This window comes from Culicoides brevitarsis, chromosome 3, assembly GCF_036172545.1.
Source record: "Culicoides brevitarsis isolate CSIRO-B50_1 chromosome 3, AGI_CSIRO_Cbre_v1, whole genome shotgun sequence".
Lineage (NCBI taxonomy): Eukaryota > Metazoa > Arthropoda > Insecta > Diptera > Ceratopogonidae > Culicoides > Culicoides brevitarsis.
Window position 1 is genome coordinate 4,118,828 of NC_087087.1, and position 16,552 is coordinate 4,135,379.

The following is a 16,552-nucleotide window of genomic DNA, read 5'->3' on the forward strand; positions in this document are numbered from 1 at the left end:
AAAATTATTTCACAAAATTTTTCAACATATCTAATTTTTTGTGATGTTCATTGCATAATTTCAATAAAAAATCGTAAAATTATGACTCACATTGGAAAGAAAATGCGAAAAAATTGCATTTCTGGCATTTATCTCGTGAAAAATTTTCTTTCAAACACAAAAATTAATAAAATAATTTATATTGCAACTTTATTTCTACATTTCGTAAGCTAATTTTATCTTTAAATACACTTTGATTGATTTATTTGGTTTAATTTTCTTACACTTTCTAACGTTAAAAGGCATTTTATTGACTTTTCTTTCGTAAAAATTAAAAGGAATCATTTTTTTCTTAATTAATTAGCAGAATTCACTTTCACAAAACCAGCAACGAGACTTAAACACAAGAAGATGATGCTCCAAAGCCGGTTGATCGTCGGTGAGTTGGAATAAATGGCTTTATCTGAAATTACAAGAAAAAAAAGAGAAATGAAAAAAATAATTTTGCGGTTTTTACATTCACGAGGTTTTTGTCTTTTTTGTGTAAATAAATAGTCAATTGGCGAGTTTAGATGGAAATTTTAAAGGCGGATGTGTCTAGTTTTATTGACATTAATTTCCAGAAAAGCTTTAAATTAAACAGATCTTGGAATTGTTTGAAATATTGGGTGTGAAAATATTATGATTTGCGTTTATTGACTCGTACTTGAGGCGAGATTTTTGATCAATTTTAATGAAAAATTAAAAAAAAAATAATATTTTTAATTTTTTTATAAGTTTTTAATTTTAAAAAAAAATTGTTATGGTTTTTTGAGAAATTTCGATATTTCTCGTAGTTTATTTGAAATTTTTATAATTTTTGAAAACATTTTAAATTAATAAATTATATCAAAATATTTTAATTAAATAAATAATAATTAAATTAAATAATTAATTAATTAATAAATTAATAATTAAAATTAAATTAAAAAAATAATAATTTTAATTTAAAAAAATTAAAATTTAAAATTAATTAATTAATTTAATTTAATTATTTTAAATAAATAATAATTTTAATTCGAAAAAAAAATTAAATTAATTAATTAATTAAATTAAATAAATTATAATTTTAAAAAATTAATATAAATTTTAATAATTTAAATAATTAATTTTTACAAAATAATTTTAATTAATTTAAAATTTTTAATAAAAATTTTCAAAAAAAAAAAATTAAAATTTAAAATAAAATAAATTATAAAAAAATATTCAAACTTTAAATTTAATTAATTTAAAGTTTTGTGACATTCAAGAATATTTTTTAAAAGCGGAAAGCTTGTAAAAATATTTTTTTAATTTTTAATAATTTTTTCTCATATTTTTAAATAAATTTATCTTCTAAAGTAATAATTTAATTTTTTTTTTTTAATTTTTATGAGGTCGAAAATAGAAGAAGAGATTCTTTTCAGCCTAAAAAGTTATCTTTAATATGTAAAAGTATGTTAATTTGCTATTATTGACACAATTTTTTAGTAACAAGATTCCATAAACGGGTCGACTGATTAATATCGACTTCCAATTTCGTAATATTAACTCTTGAAAATCATTAATTTTGTTAAATTTTTAAAAAATTGCTTTACAATTCAACTTGAAATATTTTTCCATGAAATTTTTTAACTGATCTTTTAATAAACATTTTTTTATTTATTTTAATTTTTTTTTAAATTTTTTATTTATTTATTTCTTTTTATTTTTTATTTTATTTTCAAATTTATTTTTTATTTTTATTTAATTTATTTTATTTTATTTTTTTGATTAAAAATTCTAATTTTTTTAACAATTTTAAAAAAAATTGCTAAAAATTCAAAAAATAAAAAAAATAGATAAATTTTTAGCAAAATTGTTAAAAAAATTAATTTAAGTTATAAAAAAATGCCTTTTTATGACTAAAATTCCATTTCAAAAACCCTCCCAATGACTCACTCCCAAATTAATTAAAAACATAAATCAAAAATGCATTAAAACCATCATTAATGCACCGATTTCTCACACAAAATATAAATAGAAATTAATTTACAAAGTGCGAAATCGCCTCGTTTGAAGTCCATCATCATAAAAAAAACAAAAAAAAATACTTACAAGTTTTCTTTAACAACTGATCACAACAACATTCCCGCATCTCCTCGTAATTCATGCAGGAACTTTGAACAATGGAGCTTGGACGACATTGATCCTCCGCTGCGTAGCACGAGTGCGGAATAAATGGCAGAGTTTCTGAAAAAAAAATTAAAAAATCGCTAATGAGATAATGAGATGCAAATCAGATGTAAAGCCATAAGCCCTTTTAAGTAAAAAATTTAAAAAAAATGTCACTTTTTTGCATTTGAATACAATTAACCATAAAAAAGTGAATAAGTTTCACTATTTTACGCCAACGCAATTCATTTCAGAACCTACTTCCTCGACAACAAATATATTGATTGCAACTTGGTAAACAGATGTGTTTGTTTTGAAGAACTTGAGTAACAATTGTGATATTTTTACATTTTTTTTCTCTATTTTTTTTTTACAATAACTTATTAAATAGATCAATCAGTGATCAAGTCATTGAGCCGTATCTGTTTCTTATAACAAGAACAACAAACGACGAAAGGTGATAAAAAAAACTTTTAATATCGAATAACGCTTAACAAATTGTCAATTTTTGTCAAATTTCTGATTAATTACAATTTTTTCGCCTGTTCGTGTGACGAATGAACATGATCTTGGTCAATATCGAACACGAACGAAGCGAAAAAAAATCATTGATTGACGCACCCTTTTACTTATTTACTTATTCTGAGAAGAATATTGTTCAAGTTATTTGAATAATGTTTATTTTGGTTACTCATGTGTGAAACTGCATTAAAAAATCTTTTTAAAAAGATGTCACGATGAACTTTGCTATTGTTATTCTAATTATTGACTGTGCCATTTTTAAATTCTGAGTTCAACTTTCACGTTAATGAGTCTCATTACATCAACTCGAAAGCCTTGATCTTCACTGCGCTCAAATCAATAGATCATGCGATATGACAATTTACGAGAAAAATAAAAATAAATTTCCGTGTCATTTTTAATACGCCAATTTTAATATGTTCATTATTTTTTCTCTTGTTGTTTAGGTATAAAACGAGTTTAAGTAACAATAAAATTGTTTTTTAAAACTCTTTTTTTTATTATTATTAAATTAATATTATGTAAGCAGAACTTTTATTTTTTATGCAGTTTTAAAAAAAAATTATTTGAAACAACTGCACATGCACAGATAATTCAATGTCAGTTTCCATTAATGAGTGTCTCTATTCAAGCTTTAAAAATGCCATTTACGCAAGAATATTATGATATTTTAATATAGCTTTGAAAGGTAGTTGATGCATTTTGTTAGAATTCGATAAAAAGGGGATTTTGAGGCGTCTGTCTGTTTAATTTAGATTTGACGTTTTTGATGAATTAAAGGTTTCAATTTGAGCTCTAATACTTTAGAGGATAAAATTATTATGAAAATTTACTTGACTTTAGTCCTATAGATTTTTTAAGTTTCCAAAATCTTTTTTTAATAGATTCTAATTTCATCGACTCTAATTTCAGCAAAGAAATTTCAGTTTTTGACAATAAACTATTAATTTCGTGCTTCAAAGCATTCTGCCATTTTCGAGTCTCAAGAGTTTTTTTCTTCATATTATTTTTCCTTCCATACTGTTTTTCTATAAATGGTTAGGGCACAATGCTGCTTAATATAAGATCAAAAATATCGTCAGAAAAAATATGAGGATTTTGTCCATTTCTGTATTTCTATTGACCTTCTTGTGTTTAAAATAAGATATTAATGATTTTTTGACAAATTTGATTTTGCTGGTTTCCTGCATTGCATGCCTTTCTTTGAACTTAAGCTGCATAATTTTCGATTCTTTGGCTCTTGTGTTATATAGGGCTCATCTCATGTTTTTTGATTCAAATAGGATCTGCTTTGTTTAAGTAATTAGATAAGATTCGTCAGCCAGGAAACCCGTGAAGATAGGTTTTTAAAACATCAATATACGTAAGAATGTTCGATTAAAGTATTCTCTTCATAAAAAACGGACAGTAAGTTGTTGAAGCTTTCTCTTCTCGTTTTGTCTCTTGTGGTTTTGATTTTTTAAGATTTTTTGCAATAATTGGTTAAGGCACAATGGTATCAACTGCTCAATATGAAGAACCTCAGAACGCATATTTTTCTGACTTTTTCCATTTCTTCTATTGTATTTCTATTAAACTTCTTGTCTTTAAAAGTACATGTTGTTGATACTTTGGCAATTAAAAATTGAACTCGTCATTTTCTTGGTTTTGGTTTAACACTTTCCTTTAATGTAAGCTGTAGTTTTTTTTAATTCTTTGAATATTTTGCTATAAGGCTCATCTCTTGCTATATGATTCAGGTAAGAGTCAGTAAATGCTACTTTGTGTAAGTAATTAACTATCATTCGGCAGTCAGGAAATCCGTAAAGATAAGTTTTTCAAATAATCCATAGGTAAAAATGCTCTTCATTAAAATGGAAACAAAAGCATGAGCTTATAATTCTAATAGTTCTCATTTCTTCATTTGAGGCCTTGATTTTTTAAGATCCATTCTGAGTTAAAAAAAATTATTTTAGGCGTCTTTAATGTAATAATTTTGCTTCTTGCTTCATTCTTCGCTTTATGAAAGATGATCTCCTATATAAAAATCTGAAAACGCGCTTTTATGACATTTTAACGATCACTTTTGAAAAAAAATAAAAATTAATCACTTCACATCTCAATCGTTAACGTTATATCTAATGTGACAAAATGACTCACCTGTTTCGTGCCTAAAATCACAGCAACAATGATCCTTGAGAAATGTCGGCCCGAGACAATATTTCTGTATTTGTTCCGTGCATTTTTCGCAATATCGCACGGGTCTCTTGTTATCGAAATCCTTATCGCGTCGCATTAGCAGCTGCATCGTGTGTCTCGCCTCTTTCTCCGTCACCTCATGTTCCATGTAATACTCGATAAATGGCTTTTCTGTCGTCGTCGTCTTTACGAGCTTCGCATAGTGCGGATGATGTTCGTGCGTCGTGTCGTTGCAAATGAGCGAATTTCTTTGTATGCCAGCGCCCACGTTCCTCACCAATATTTGCATTACAAACAGCAATCGGACAAATGGTGTGAATTTTTTTATTGCCAACGACATTGATAACGACTGAATGTGTCTCATTGTTAGTCAAATTTGTGTTTTTTCGTTAGTTGAGCATTTTTTTAAGACATCTTTCCTGAAAAAATAATTTTTTTTAAATTAAATTAAAAGGTTGATTTTCGTAAGAACAATAAAAATAACAAATAAATGTAAAATTTGTTGGATTACACAATCGGCGATCGATGTAAAAAAAAATGTGAAGAAAAGCCGTTAAATCTTGTTAATTTCAATCGTTAACACTTGCTGTCGATAGAAAAATTTTCCGCATACGATGCCCGAGATTTATGTTTGTTACGATGTGTAAAAATTTATTATTGAACCAACAAGCATGGAAAACACTCACTTGTCGATTTTGAGTAAATGAATGAACTCGCTGCGATACGAACAGAGAGGAAAATCGTAAATTAAACAATAATTAAATCGGTTTCTTTCGATCGTCGTTGTTTATATGAGAGATGACCGTGATCGCTTTCCCATTAATGTTCGGGGTTTTTTTTGGAGGTTTTATAAACGTTTATTTTAATTTTTCAATTTTTCTGATTTAAAAGGTTTTAAAAATTAGTTTTTTTTTTAATTTTTTCAAAATTTTCATTTTTTTTTTTTATTCAAAAATAAACTTAAAAAAAACTTAAATTTTATTTGATATAATATTTTTGATTAAAAAAATATTTAATTAAAAAAAATAAAATAAAATTTAATTTAAAATAAACTATAAATATTTTTTAAAACATAAATTTCAATTTAAAAGATATTATTCATTGAAAATAAAACAATAAAAATATTGAATTAAAATTAAAAAAAAAATAAATTTTAAGATTAAAAATTTTATTAAAAAAAATAATTTAAAACAAATATAAGTACCTAAAAAAAAATTTAATTTAACTTTAATTTTTTTGTTGAAAAAGTATTTTTTACTGTTTAAAAAAATAATATTAAATATTATTTGAAAAAAAAAAAAATAAAAAAAATATAAATATTTTTAAAATTATAATTAAAATTAAAAAAATAAATTTATTTTAAATAAAAATAATAAAGTTTTAAATTAAATTTAATATAAATTAAATTATAAATATTTTTTAAAATATACAGTTTAATTCAAAAAATATTTTTCATAAAAAAAATAAAAAATATTGAATTAAAATTTAAAAAAATATTTTTTTTAAGATTTAAAATTTAAGATTAAAAATAATTTTAAAAAAATATTAAAAGGAATTTTTTAATTTAATTTAAATTTAATTTTTTTTTCAAAATTATTTTTATTATTTTTTATTCAAAAATATTGTTTAAAATTAAAAAAATAATTAATGAAAAATAAAATTAAAAAATTGTTGATGATTAAAAAAAATATAAAATATCAAAAAAAATATTTTAAATAAATAATTTTAAAAAAAATAATTAGTTAAACAAAAAAAAAATTATCAAAAACAAAATAAAAATAAATCGAATTTTCTTTACTCTCTTTCATATTTTTTTTAAATCTTATCAATAAATTAATTGACTTCAAATTCCAATTCTAACCAGATAATTTTCTATGTATGTTTACATTAATTGGAAGCGAAGAGCTTCAATCGTAATCTTGATTTTTTTACTTCTGTAAACCGCGACGACGCATTATCTGCCTCAATAAAGACCACTTGTTTATTATTACACACACAATTATTATTATCAACTCGCTGTCGATGAAATGTATAAACATTAACCGAAAAAAAAGAATCATAAAATTGGATGTTTACTTGAAAAAAAAAATAATTTTTTGCCGAGAAAAGTTCCAGAATCCAGATTAAAACGGCTTGTTAAGTGAAATATGCTAATTATCTTGGGCAACAATTTCTTGAACGTTAACGAGGTGCGAGTTCTGCTGCGAAATGGAAGCTGACGAAATCGAGTCGGATGAAGGTGTCAAATGGAGCGTCAAGGTTTGTAATCTCAATTTTTATTTTTTTTCAATTTTTTTTCTGATAATTCTTGACTTTTAGGTACTAATTGCATCATTACTATTCAAGCGAGATAAGAATGCGGTTTGAACTACGTGATTTTTTTAAAAATCGTAAAATAACGTGACAATATTGAAAAAAAATCTCAAGCGTAGAACAAAAGGTTAAAATCCTCTTATCAAGTCTCCTTCAATTTTTTTAATGAATTAATCGAAAAAACCAAACAAAAAATCACTTTCACCGCTAAAAACATTGATGACACGTGTTCCGTTCCGTATTTGGCATAAACTTCATTCATTCATAAAAAAAACAACGATCCAGGTGTCCATTTCAATGAATATTTTTTTTTTAGTTATTCCTTTAGAACACGCACCGGAATATGATGTCATCGCTCGTACTGACCATTTATATGAAAAAATGCGATTGGAGTGTCACATATATGAGTTTGTGAGAGTAGAGAGGCACGTATTCCCCCTGATTTCATTTCTTTTTTGACATTTCATTCATTCTTTTTCGATTCGTTTGATGAAATGTGTAATTAAAAATGCGTATGAGTGACGTCTTGTTGTCTGGATGTGAAGAATTTTTTGCGGATTTGATTTGAAATTGCTCAAAGGTTTGTTTTTTATTAAGTTAAGTTCATTTAAGAGATTAAAATGAAAAAAAAATTTTTTTTTTTGGTAGAAAAAAATTATTTTTGAAAAATTCGTAATTAATTAAATTAAATTAAATTAAATTAATAATTTTCTTATATTTTTATAAAAATTTGAATAAAAAGTACAAAAAAATTAAAAATGTAAAAAAATCAATTCGAGTGAAAATTTAACATTTTTTGCCAGATATTTTAAAGATATTTTATCTGAATGAATATGAAATTTACCTGATTTTAATCTTAAATTAAAATTTAATTATTTTTGATTCAAAATATGTTTTTGAAGGAACAAAATATTTAGATCTCTTTTTATACATTTTTAATTATTTTTGTGAATTTTTGTAAATATTTTAAAAATATAAGAAAATTATTAATTTAAATTTTAAAAAAATTACGAAATTATTACAAATTATTTCAAAACTAATAAAAATACCAAAAATTCTACTTTTTTGTTGTTTTGAATTTTTTTTTATTTTTTTAATTTTTGTTAATTAATTTTTTTTCGTCTTAAAATGTCAAAAGTTCGTTTAATTTAATATTTTTTATTTTAATTTATTTTAATTTTATTTTTTTTTTATTTTTTTTTTTTTTTAATTAAATTTAATATTTTTTTAATTTTTATTTTTTAAAAAAAATTTTTTTTTTTTTATTTTTTTTTTTAGGAATTTAACAAAAAAAATCATTAAAACTTTCACTAAAAGTTCGTTATTTCAAATAAAATTCAACTTTCATATTAATCTTTTGGTCATTAAATCACAAATTTTACCTGCCAAACCTTCATTAAATTAATTTCATAAAAAAATCTCATAAAAATTATTAATACTCAATTAAATGCGCTCATGTCATTTTTTTATATTTTTTTTAAATCCCTTCCCTTTGACAACTTTTAAAGTCACATTACTTTTTATTGTCCTAATTTCCATTCCCGTTGCATTTTCTTTGTCATACAGCGGCGCCGTTGTATGTAAATGAATCCCCAACCGAAATGCATGCCGGCAGTTTTTTATACGTTTGTTATAAAATTGGGGTTGAAAATGTATGAAAAATATATGGAACAAACGGAAGAAGGGCGCGAAGTAGTTAGTGTTACTGTGATATGAAAATAATAACCGGTCTTCATCACTAAGGCAATATCGATTTTTTTGTTTGGATTCGTTGTTTGTCGAACATGTGAGTCACACTAAGTAATTAATTCGTTTTCTTTGTTTTCCTGAAGAAATTTTTTTTTTCACTTTTTTTGATGATTTTTTGTAGGTATTTTATTTATTTTAATTTTTATTTCTTATTTTTAATTATTTAATTTTTATTTAATTATTTTTCACTCAATTTTTTTTATATTTATTTTTTAATTTTATCAAATTTTTATTACTTAATTATTTAATTTATTTTCTTTAATAAAAAAATATTTTTTAATGTAAAAAATTATTTTTTTCACTTTTTGATTTTTTTAAAATTATTTTAAATTATTAATTTTATAAATTTTATACGAAATTTAATTTTTTATATTTTTAATTTTATTAATTAATTAATTTTAAATTTTCTTCAACAAATATTATTTTTTAATTTTCAAAATATTTTTTCTCACTTTTTTTTATTTTTAAAATTAAAAATTACTTTAGTTTATTTATTTTTATTTTAATTATTAAATATTTCTAGTTTAAATTATATTATTATTTGATTAATTTTTTTTTTATTGAATTTTAATTTTAATTAATTTTTTTTTTATTTTTTTTAATTTTTTTTTTATTTTTTAATTTATTATTATTATTAATTAATTATTATTTAATAAATTCATTAAAAATATTTAAAGTATTTTTTCTTGAAATAACAAAAAAAAATCACAATATTTTTAATTTTTTTAACAATAATAATTTTTATTATTTATTTTTTTTTTCAAATAAATTCTCACTCATTTACGTATCACTTTATTTGTATTTTTTTTTTATTAAAAAAAATATTCTTATCACATAAAAAAATCACACACCGTTTATGAGTGCATAATTAGTGCTCGATGTGCATCAATTATGTGACTCGCATTTATTATTCCATTACTCATTAACTTAAACAATGTATTTAATTCTTTTTTTTTAATTTTAATCTAAAAATCAAATCACACTTACTTCAAGAAAAAAAAATAAATTTATGACTTATCACTTTTCAAATCAACGCATTGCATTGTTTTTGTTTGTTATTCAATATTTTCGTGTTTATTTATCAATATTTTTATTTATTTATATTTTTTTTCGTATTGAAGAGCAATGTGTCACCCAAAAGTAATAAAATTGAAATTTTAATTACTTTTCTCCAAAAATGCTTTTCTAACAGTTCTCGAGTTACGTGCTCGGAAGATTTTAATTTTTTCTCATGAGTCACTTTTTTTGCGTTCGATTTCTTTTAATTTATTCGATTTCAATCAAAATATTTATTTTTATTGTTTTTTCACGAGACAAAAATTTTATTCGAGGGTAGATTTTCTTCTATTTAATAGTTTTCTTGTCTCGTCTCGAAAAAAAAACGTCGTCTGAACACGAAGACGCGAGAATATAGACTGAAATACTGTCGTCGCCATCCATTCAATACGTGAACGCGTGTAGAGTAGTTCAATGGAGAGTAATGAAGTACGAGAATCCGTCTCTCGTGTGATTTTTGTGCGTATTGTACGTTTATAGAGGAGTTCAATGCAAGAAGGGTGATTTTTATATGAAGAAAATTTTATTAATGGGAAGATTTTTTTATTTTTATGGATTTTTTGTCCTTGAAAAATCTGAAAATAAATTTAAAAAAATAATTAAAAATAAAAATATTTTTTAAAAAATTAATAAAAAAAATAATTGAAAAAAAATTTTTAAAAAAAAAAAATATTTTTTTTTAAAATTTAATTAATTAAATTAAAAAAAAGTTAAAATTAAAAAAAAAATAATAATTTTTTTTAATAAAAAAAAAATTAAAAAATTTAATAAAAAATATTAAAAAAATTAAAAAAAAATAATAAAATAAAAAAATTATTTTTTAAAATAATTAATTAAATTCAATTAAAAAATTAAAAAAAATAAATTAAATTAAAAATTTTATTAAAATTTCAAAAAAATTTTTTTTTTCATTTAAAAAAAGTTTTTTTTTAAAAATATTAATTAATTTTTTTTTATTTAAAAAAGGTTTTATTTAATTTAATTTTTTTATTTAAAATTTAAAAAAAATTAAATAAATTTTAAAAAATATTTTAAATATTCTAAAAAAAATTATTTAATTCTTAAAATAAATTTTCAAAATTAATAAAATTAAAATTCAATTAAAATAATTTATAAAATAAAAAAAAATAATTTAAAAATTAATTAAACATTTTTAAAAAATTAAATTTTTTGTGGAAATTTTTTATTTTTACTAAAATAATGTTTGCGCGCATTTTTTTTTTTCAAGGACAGACCCATTAAAAACGCGCATCAAAGTGAAATGCACAAACAGTTTGACAGCTAATTTTGACGTTTTACCAAATGTAAACAAACATTTTTGAAAAAAATTTCTTCGCGGCGATTTTTTAGTGAATTTTTGATTATCTATTCTCCAAAATCATGTCATAAATTGCCAATAAACCGATAAATTAGTGTTTAACGTGTAGATATCGTAGCAAAGTTGCTATTGTCGCGTAAATTTTAAAAAGTCTGATAAATTTTTAATAACTTACCTCTCGCAATGTTCCGGATCGAGTCTTATATCACTCCAATAATCATCAATTATGTCGAAAAATACGTGAAAAATTTCCGCCCGCAAGATGCGCAGGTAAATTTTCCTCCGAAAACTCATTTTTTTATCTAAAATTTTGAATTTTTCGCAGGTCTCAATCTTTTCTGGTGATGTGGCATTTCAAAATCTCGACCTCCGACTGAGTGCATTGGAAGAAGACTTGGATTTGCCGCTGAAATTCATCTCGGGACACGTTCACGAGCTCAGTATTCACATTCCGTGGGTGAAATTAGCTTCCGAACCGATTGTTGTTGCCATCAACACGATCGAATTCGTCGTTCAGCTGCGAGATGCGAACGATTTGCCCACAAAAACTTCGGTAAAGGAGCAAATTACGCCCGTTACAGAACCTCCGCCCGGATATCTCGCCTCGTTAGTCAAAAAAATCGTCAATAACATCAGTATCAAGTGCAATAACATCATTCTGAAGTACGTCGAGGAGGAAATTGTTCTTTCGTGCAATATTCAAGAGTTGACTCTCAGTTCGGCGGATATGAATTGGCAGCCAGCGTTTATTGACATCTCGCCGATTAAATTTTTGGTCAGGAAATTGGTCAAAGTTAACGATTTGACGGTTTGTTTGGATAAGCGGAACGCCATGGGGAAGATTGAAGTTTGTTTGGAGCCAATTTTGTATCGTTGCAGCTTGGAGGGACGCATTGTGACGAAATATAATTTTAGTACGAGGGAGAAAACTTCGTTGAATCGCATCGATATCTTGATAAAGTTCTTGGATATTAATGTTTCGACGGATCAGTTTCCGATGTTAAGGCGGTTGGTTGAGTTGTTGAGCATTTTGCCGGAAAAGAAGAACGATTTGGATATGGCGATCAAGAGAGCGAGTACAGAAAGTCAGGAACAGGTAAAAATTTTAAAGTTTTTTATTTAAAAATTTAATTTTATGAAAAAATTTCGTTTAAAAAAATGAATTTTTTATAAAATTTTTATTCAGAATATGTATTTTTTATAAAATTTTTATTAAAAAAATGAATTTTTCAAAAAAATTTTTTTTATAAAATTTTTATTTACAAAATAATTTTTTAATTAAATTTTTATTCACTAAATAATTTTTTAATTAATTAATTTAATTTTTTAATTTTTATTTACAAAATAATTTTTTAATTAAATTTTTATTCACAAAATAATTTTTTAATTAAATTTTTATTCACAAAATAATTTTTTAATTAAATTTTTATTCACAAAATAATTTTTTAATTAAATTTTTATTCACAAAATAATTTTTTAATTAAATTTTTATTCACAAAATGATTTTTTTAATAAAATTTTTAATCACAAAATAATTTTTTAAAAATTTTTATTCAAAAAATGAATTTTTTATAAAATTTTTATTCACAAAATAATTTTTTAATTAAATTTTTATTCACAAAATAATTTTTTAATTTTTATTCAAAAAATGATTTTTTTTAATAAAATTTTTAATTAAATTTTTAATCACATAAAAATTAAAAAAAAAAAATTATTCAAAAAATGAATTTTTTATAAAACTTTTATTCACAAAAAAATTTTTAATTAAATTTTTATTCACAAAATAATTTTTTAATTAAATTTTTATTCAAAAAATGATTTTTTTAATAAAATTTTTATTCACAAATTTTTTTTTAATTAAATTTTTAATCACATACCTAATAATTTAAAAAAAAAAAAATTTTTCAAAAAATGAATTTTTTATAAAATTGTATTTCAAAAAATAAATTTTTATTTTTTTTATTCAAAAATTTTATTTAAAAATAAATTTTTATTTTATTTTATTTTTTTTTAAATTAATTTTTTTAAAATTTATATTAATTTTTTTTTTTTTCAAAAAATTTTAGTTCAAAAAAAAAAATTATTTTCTTATAAATTTATAAAAATTTCTATAAAAATTAATATTTTTATGAAATTCTTCCAATTTTTAGATCCAACTCTCCGACGAGCAAGACGAAAGCCTCGTCTCATGGTTATGGAATCAAATCCCTGCCATTTTTCCCCCCGACGACGACGAATCCACGCAAGAATCTTCCGACGCTGACGACGAAGAGCACATTATTCACTTCGGCACGTACATCGAAACCATCAAAGTCATGTTCAAATCGCAAGAAATCTTCAACGAAAGCAGCGTTGCCCCAATAAAAAAGGTAAAATTCACTCCCTTGATGAGTTTCGAGTTCAACGGAGCCTTCATGGAATCCATTCGCATCGGAAAAAATTGGCAAAATACCCAAGCGGGCATTTCAAGCATGCGATGCGCCTTCATGGGAGACTGCCCGTGCAAAAATTCAACAACAATCGACGAACCCTTTTACTCTACCGGGATTTCTGATGCAATTAATTTCCTCCGAGGATCACTTTTTGACGTCGAATCACCCGAAAATGTCGGATCGCAGTGCAAATACACCGCGAATTTCACAAGTCACATGGAACAGCACTCAGAAAGTCGACTTTTGGAACGAACGGCAGCTGTTTCAATCGATATTGTGGATTTCGTGTCAGATATTCCGTCACAAAATGAAAATTTTGCCATGGGAAATGCTTTTGACATCACGACAGCGAGCAAAAAACACATAATTCGAGCATTTATTGGGCCTTTTACGCTGAAATATTGCCCGGATTTGGTCCATCGCACGAAATTACTTCAACAATTCCTCGAAAATTACAAATATTCGCCATATTTGGAGCCAAAACCGCCTTTATCTCGGAATAGTTTGCGTCCTCCGACAGATGAAGAAGTCGAAACGTTCGAAAAAAAGGGATTTCCGATGCAAATTATCTCAATTTCGGTCATAAATCCTTCTTTTCATGTCCATATGTGGGATCACACCCGAAATTTACGCAAAACCAAAGCTAGGGGATACGAAAAGTTACTTCTACCGTACTTACTTTTGAAGATCGATCGTTTAAACGGAACGATTCAATATCCGTTGGAGTCAAATTTAGTTCCTACGTTGTCGCAATTGGACAGTATTAATAAAATTCTCGCAGATTCGCCCTTTCGGAGGACAAATATCGAGTTTTCGAGCATTTCTGGGGCGCTAATCTTCGTCGAACAAGTCTTCGAGGTCTTTGAAATCGAAAATTTCACAATAAAAATGCGAGAATTACTCCTTCCAGAGCTTTGGACCAACCCGGATGTCATAAAAATGAACGTTGATGCCATCCTGAAGCCCTTAAAGTTCAAAACGAACGCCGCTCAACTATTTTTATTGCAAAATTTGGTCGATTCAGTGACTAACATGCGTTATATTGACGTTTTAAACACAAGTCTCCTTGCTGACATCTCCAACCAACATCTCGTAACGCTGAATTTCGACTTCGATCTACTCGTCGCGGGCTACGATCGCACTGAATTCTACCAAATTTTGCAGTTACAAGTCGAAAAGTGCATCGGACATGCCGAAATTCCTGCTTTAGCTTTAAAAACTCACGTCATTCAATGGCCTTTGATCCCAAAAAGTGTCTCCAGCAACTTTATCTCGCTAATTCTTCAATTACCTCTCGATGAAAAGTCAATTTCTCATCCTCCGATTGTTGATTTGCGCATCGAGCCGGGAGGAGTTTCCTTTGATTCGCTTTTTTGTCGATTTTTGAACTACGATGTCAAGCGATGGAGTCATCCGATGTTCGAGCAAGCGGCGAATGTGTCTTCGAAATCGGATACCGCGGTTGTTCTCGATACGCCGATCAGGAGAAAAGTTTCGGTTGAAGCGAAAAAACCGTTGCAAGCGATTCCGTCGGTGCATTCGAGCTCGGATCGAGATGCGGGAGTGTCGATAGTTGTTGAAGCAGCGGAAGAAGAAACAAAGGAGAAGGAGAAAACGAATATTTTTGAGATGTTGAAGAGGATTGTGATACAAATAGAAGTTGCAATGACGACGGTTTATTTTCCCACGAAATGCATGACGACGAGTATTTTTGAGCAGCAGGATTTGACGAAGGATGGGAATTTGAAGGATAATGATGTTGCGATTTTTAGGTAAGGAAATTTATATTTTTTGTAAGAAATTTGATTATTAACGGATTTTTTTTTAAATTTAAAAAATATGCATTGGGGCAAGATTTTGAAAATATTTAAATTTGCATTGGGATAAAAATTTAAATTTAAATTACTTTCAAATTTTTTATTTGGATTAAATTTTCATAAGAAATAAATTTAAAAATGTGCGTTAAAAATTTAAATTGCAGCTAAAATTTTAAATTTTCAATAGAATATATTTTCAAAATATGCATTGGGTTCACAAAATTTAATTAAAATTATTTTAATATTTTGAGTACAAAATGTGTCAAAGTTGCATTGAGAAGATTTACAACATGTTATATGGGTTTATAAATTAAAAATGTGCATTGGGTAAAAATTTTAAATTTTCAATAAGAGTAAGTTTTGGGGTAAAAATAAAAAAAAAATAAGATATTGTCTCAGAATATGCATTAGGGTTAAAATTTTAATAGAAAATAATTTCACTTTTTGCATTGGGACAAAAAATTAAAATTTTCCTTGAATTTTTTATCAAATTGTGCATTGGGTTATAAAAAATTTAATTGAAATGAATTTAAAATTTTGTATTTTCCGTAAAATTTTTTGTAAGAATAAATTTTAAAACGTGCATTGGGCGAAAATATAAATTTTCAATGAATATAAGTTTCAAATTCTTCATTAATTAAAAAAATTTGAAAAAAAAATTAGAATGTGTATTGGGGTTAAAATTTTAATGGAATTTTTTCATGAAATATAATTTGGGGCAAAAATTTATTTTTAAATTGGGATAAAATATTAAAATTGAAATTTATTTAAAATTTTGTATAAGGATTAAATTTTCAATAAGAAATTTTTTTAAAATATACATTGGGTAAAAATTTAAGTTTTCAATGAAAATGAATTTAAATTTTTTTTGAAATATACATTGGGTAAAAATTTAAAAAAAAACTGCAGAAATTATTTTCAAAATATGCAATGGGTTTAAAGTTTCTATTGAAATTTTCATTGAGGAAAAAATTTTTAAATTAAAATAATTTCAAAATTCGCAGAATTTTAAATAT

The 16,552-nt window shown here is 24.4% G+C and overlaps 2 protein-coding genes across 4 annotated transcripts in view; one reads left to right on the forward strand and one right to left on the reverse strand.

Annotated features, from left to right (window-relative positions):
* Positions 1-219: 219 nt before the first annotated feature.
* On the reverse strand, positions 220-10,301 carry LOC134834987 (uncharacterized). Of its 3 annotated transcripts, none has more exons than XM_063849827.1 (4): positions 9,901-10,301; positions 4,813-5,270; positions 2,095-2,229; positions 220-442 (listed from the first exon to the last, which is right to left on the reverse strand). In XM_063849827.1, exons 2-4 carry the CDS (start codon positions 5,213-5,215, stop codon positions 336-338), a joined length of 645 nt encoding a protein of 214 aa, XP_063705897.1. In that variant the 5' UTR covers positions 5,216-5,270; positions 9,901-10,301; the 3' UTR covers positions 220-335. The 3 variants fall into 3 exon arrangements, with proteins under 3 accessions (XP_063705897.1, XP_063705896.1, XP_063705898.1); XM_063849826.1 differs by having other exon boundaries at positions 4,813-5,265; positions 9,895-10,301; XM_063849828.1 differs by having other exon boundaries at positions 10,079-10,095.
* A 1,020-nt stretch (positions 10,302-11,321) lies between these two features.
* The window catches only part of LOC134833677 (intermembrane lipid transfer protein VPS13B), a 29,270-nt gene continuing 24,039 nt past the window's right edge, over positions 11,322-16,552 (forward strand). The window contains exons 1-3 of the mRNA XM_063848084.1: positions 11,322-11,557; positions 11,613-12,383; positions 13,438-15,491. Of these exons, the coding sequence (XP_063704154.1) occupies positions 11,471-11,557; positions 11,613-12,383; positions 13,438-15,491 (2,912 nt within the window). The 5' untranslated portion in view covers positions 11,322-11,470. The remainder of the gene's footprint in view (positions 11,558-11,612; positions 12,384-13,437; positions 15,492-16,552) is intronic.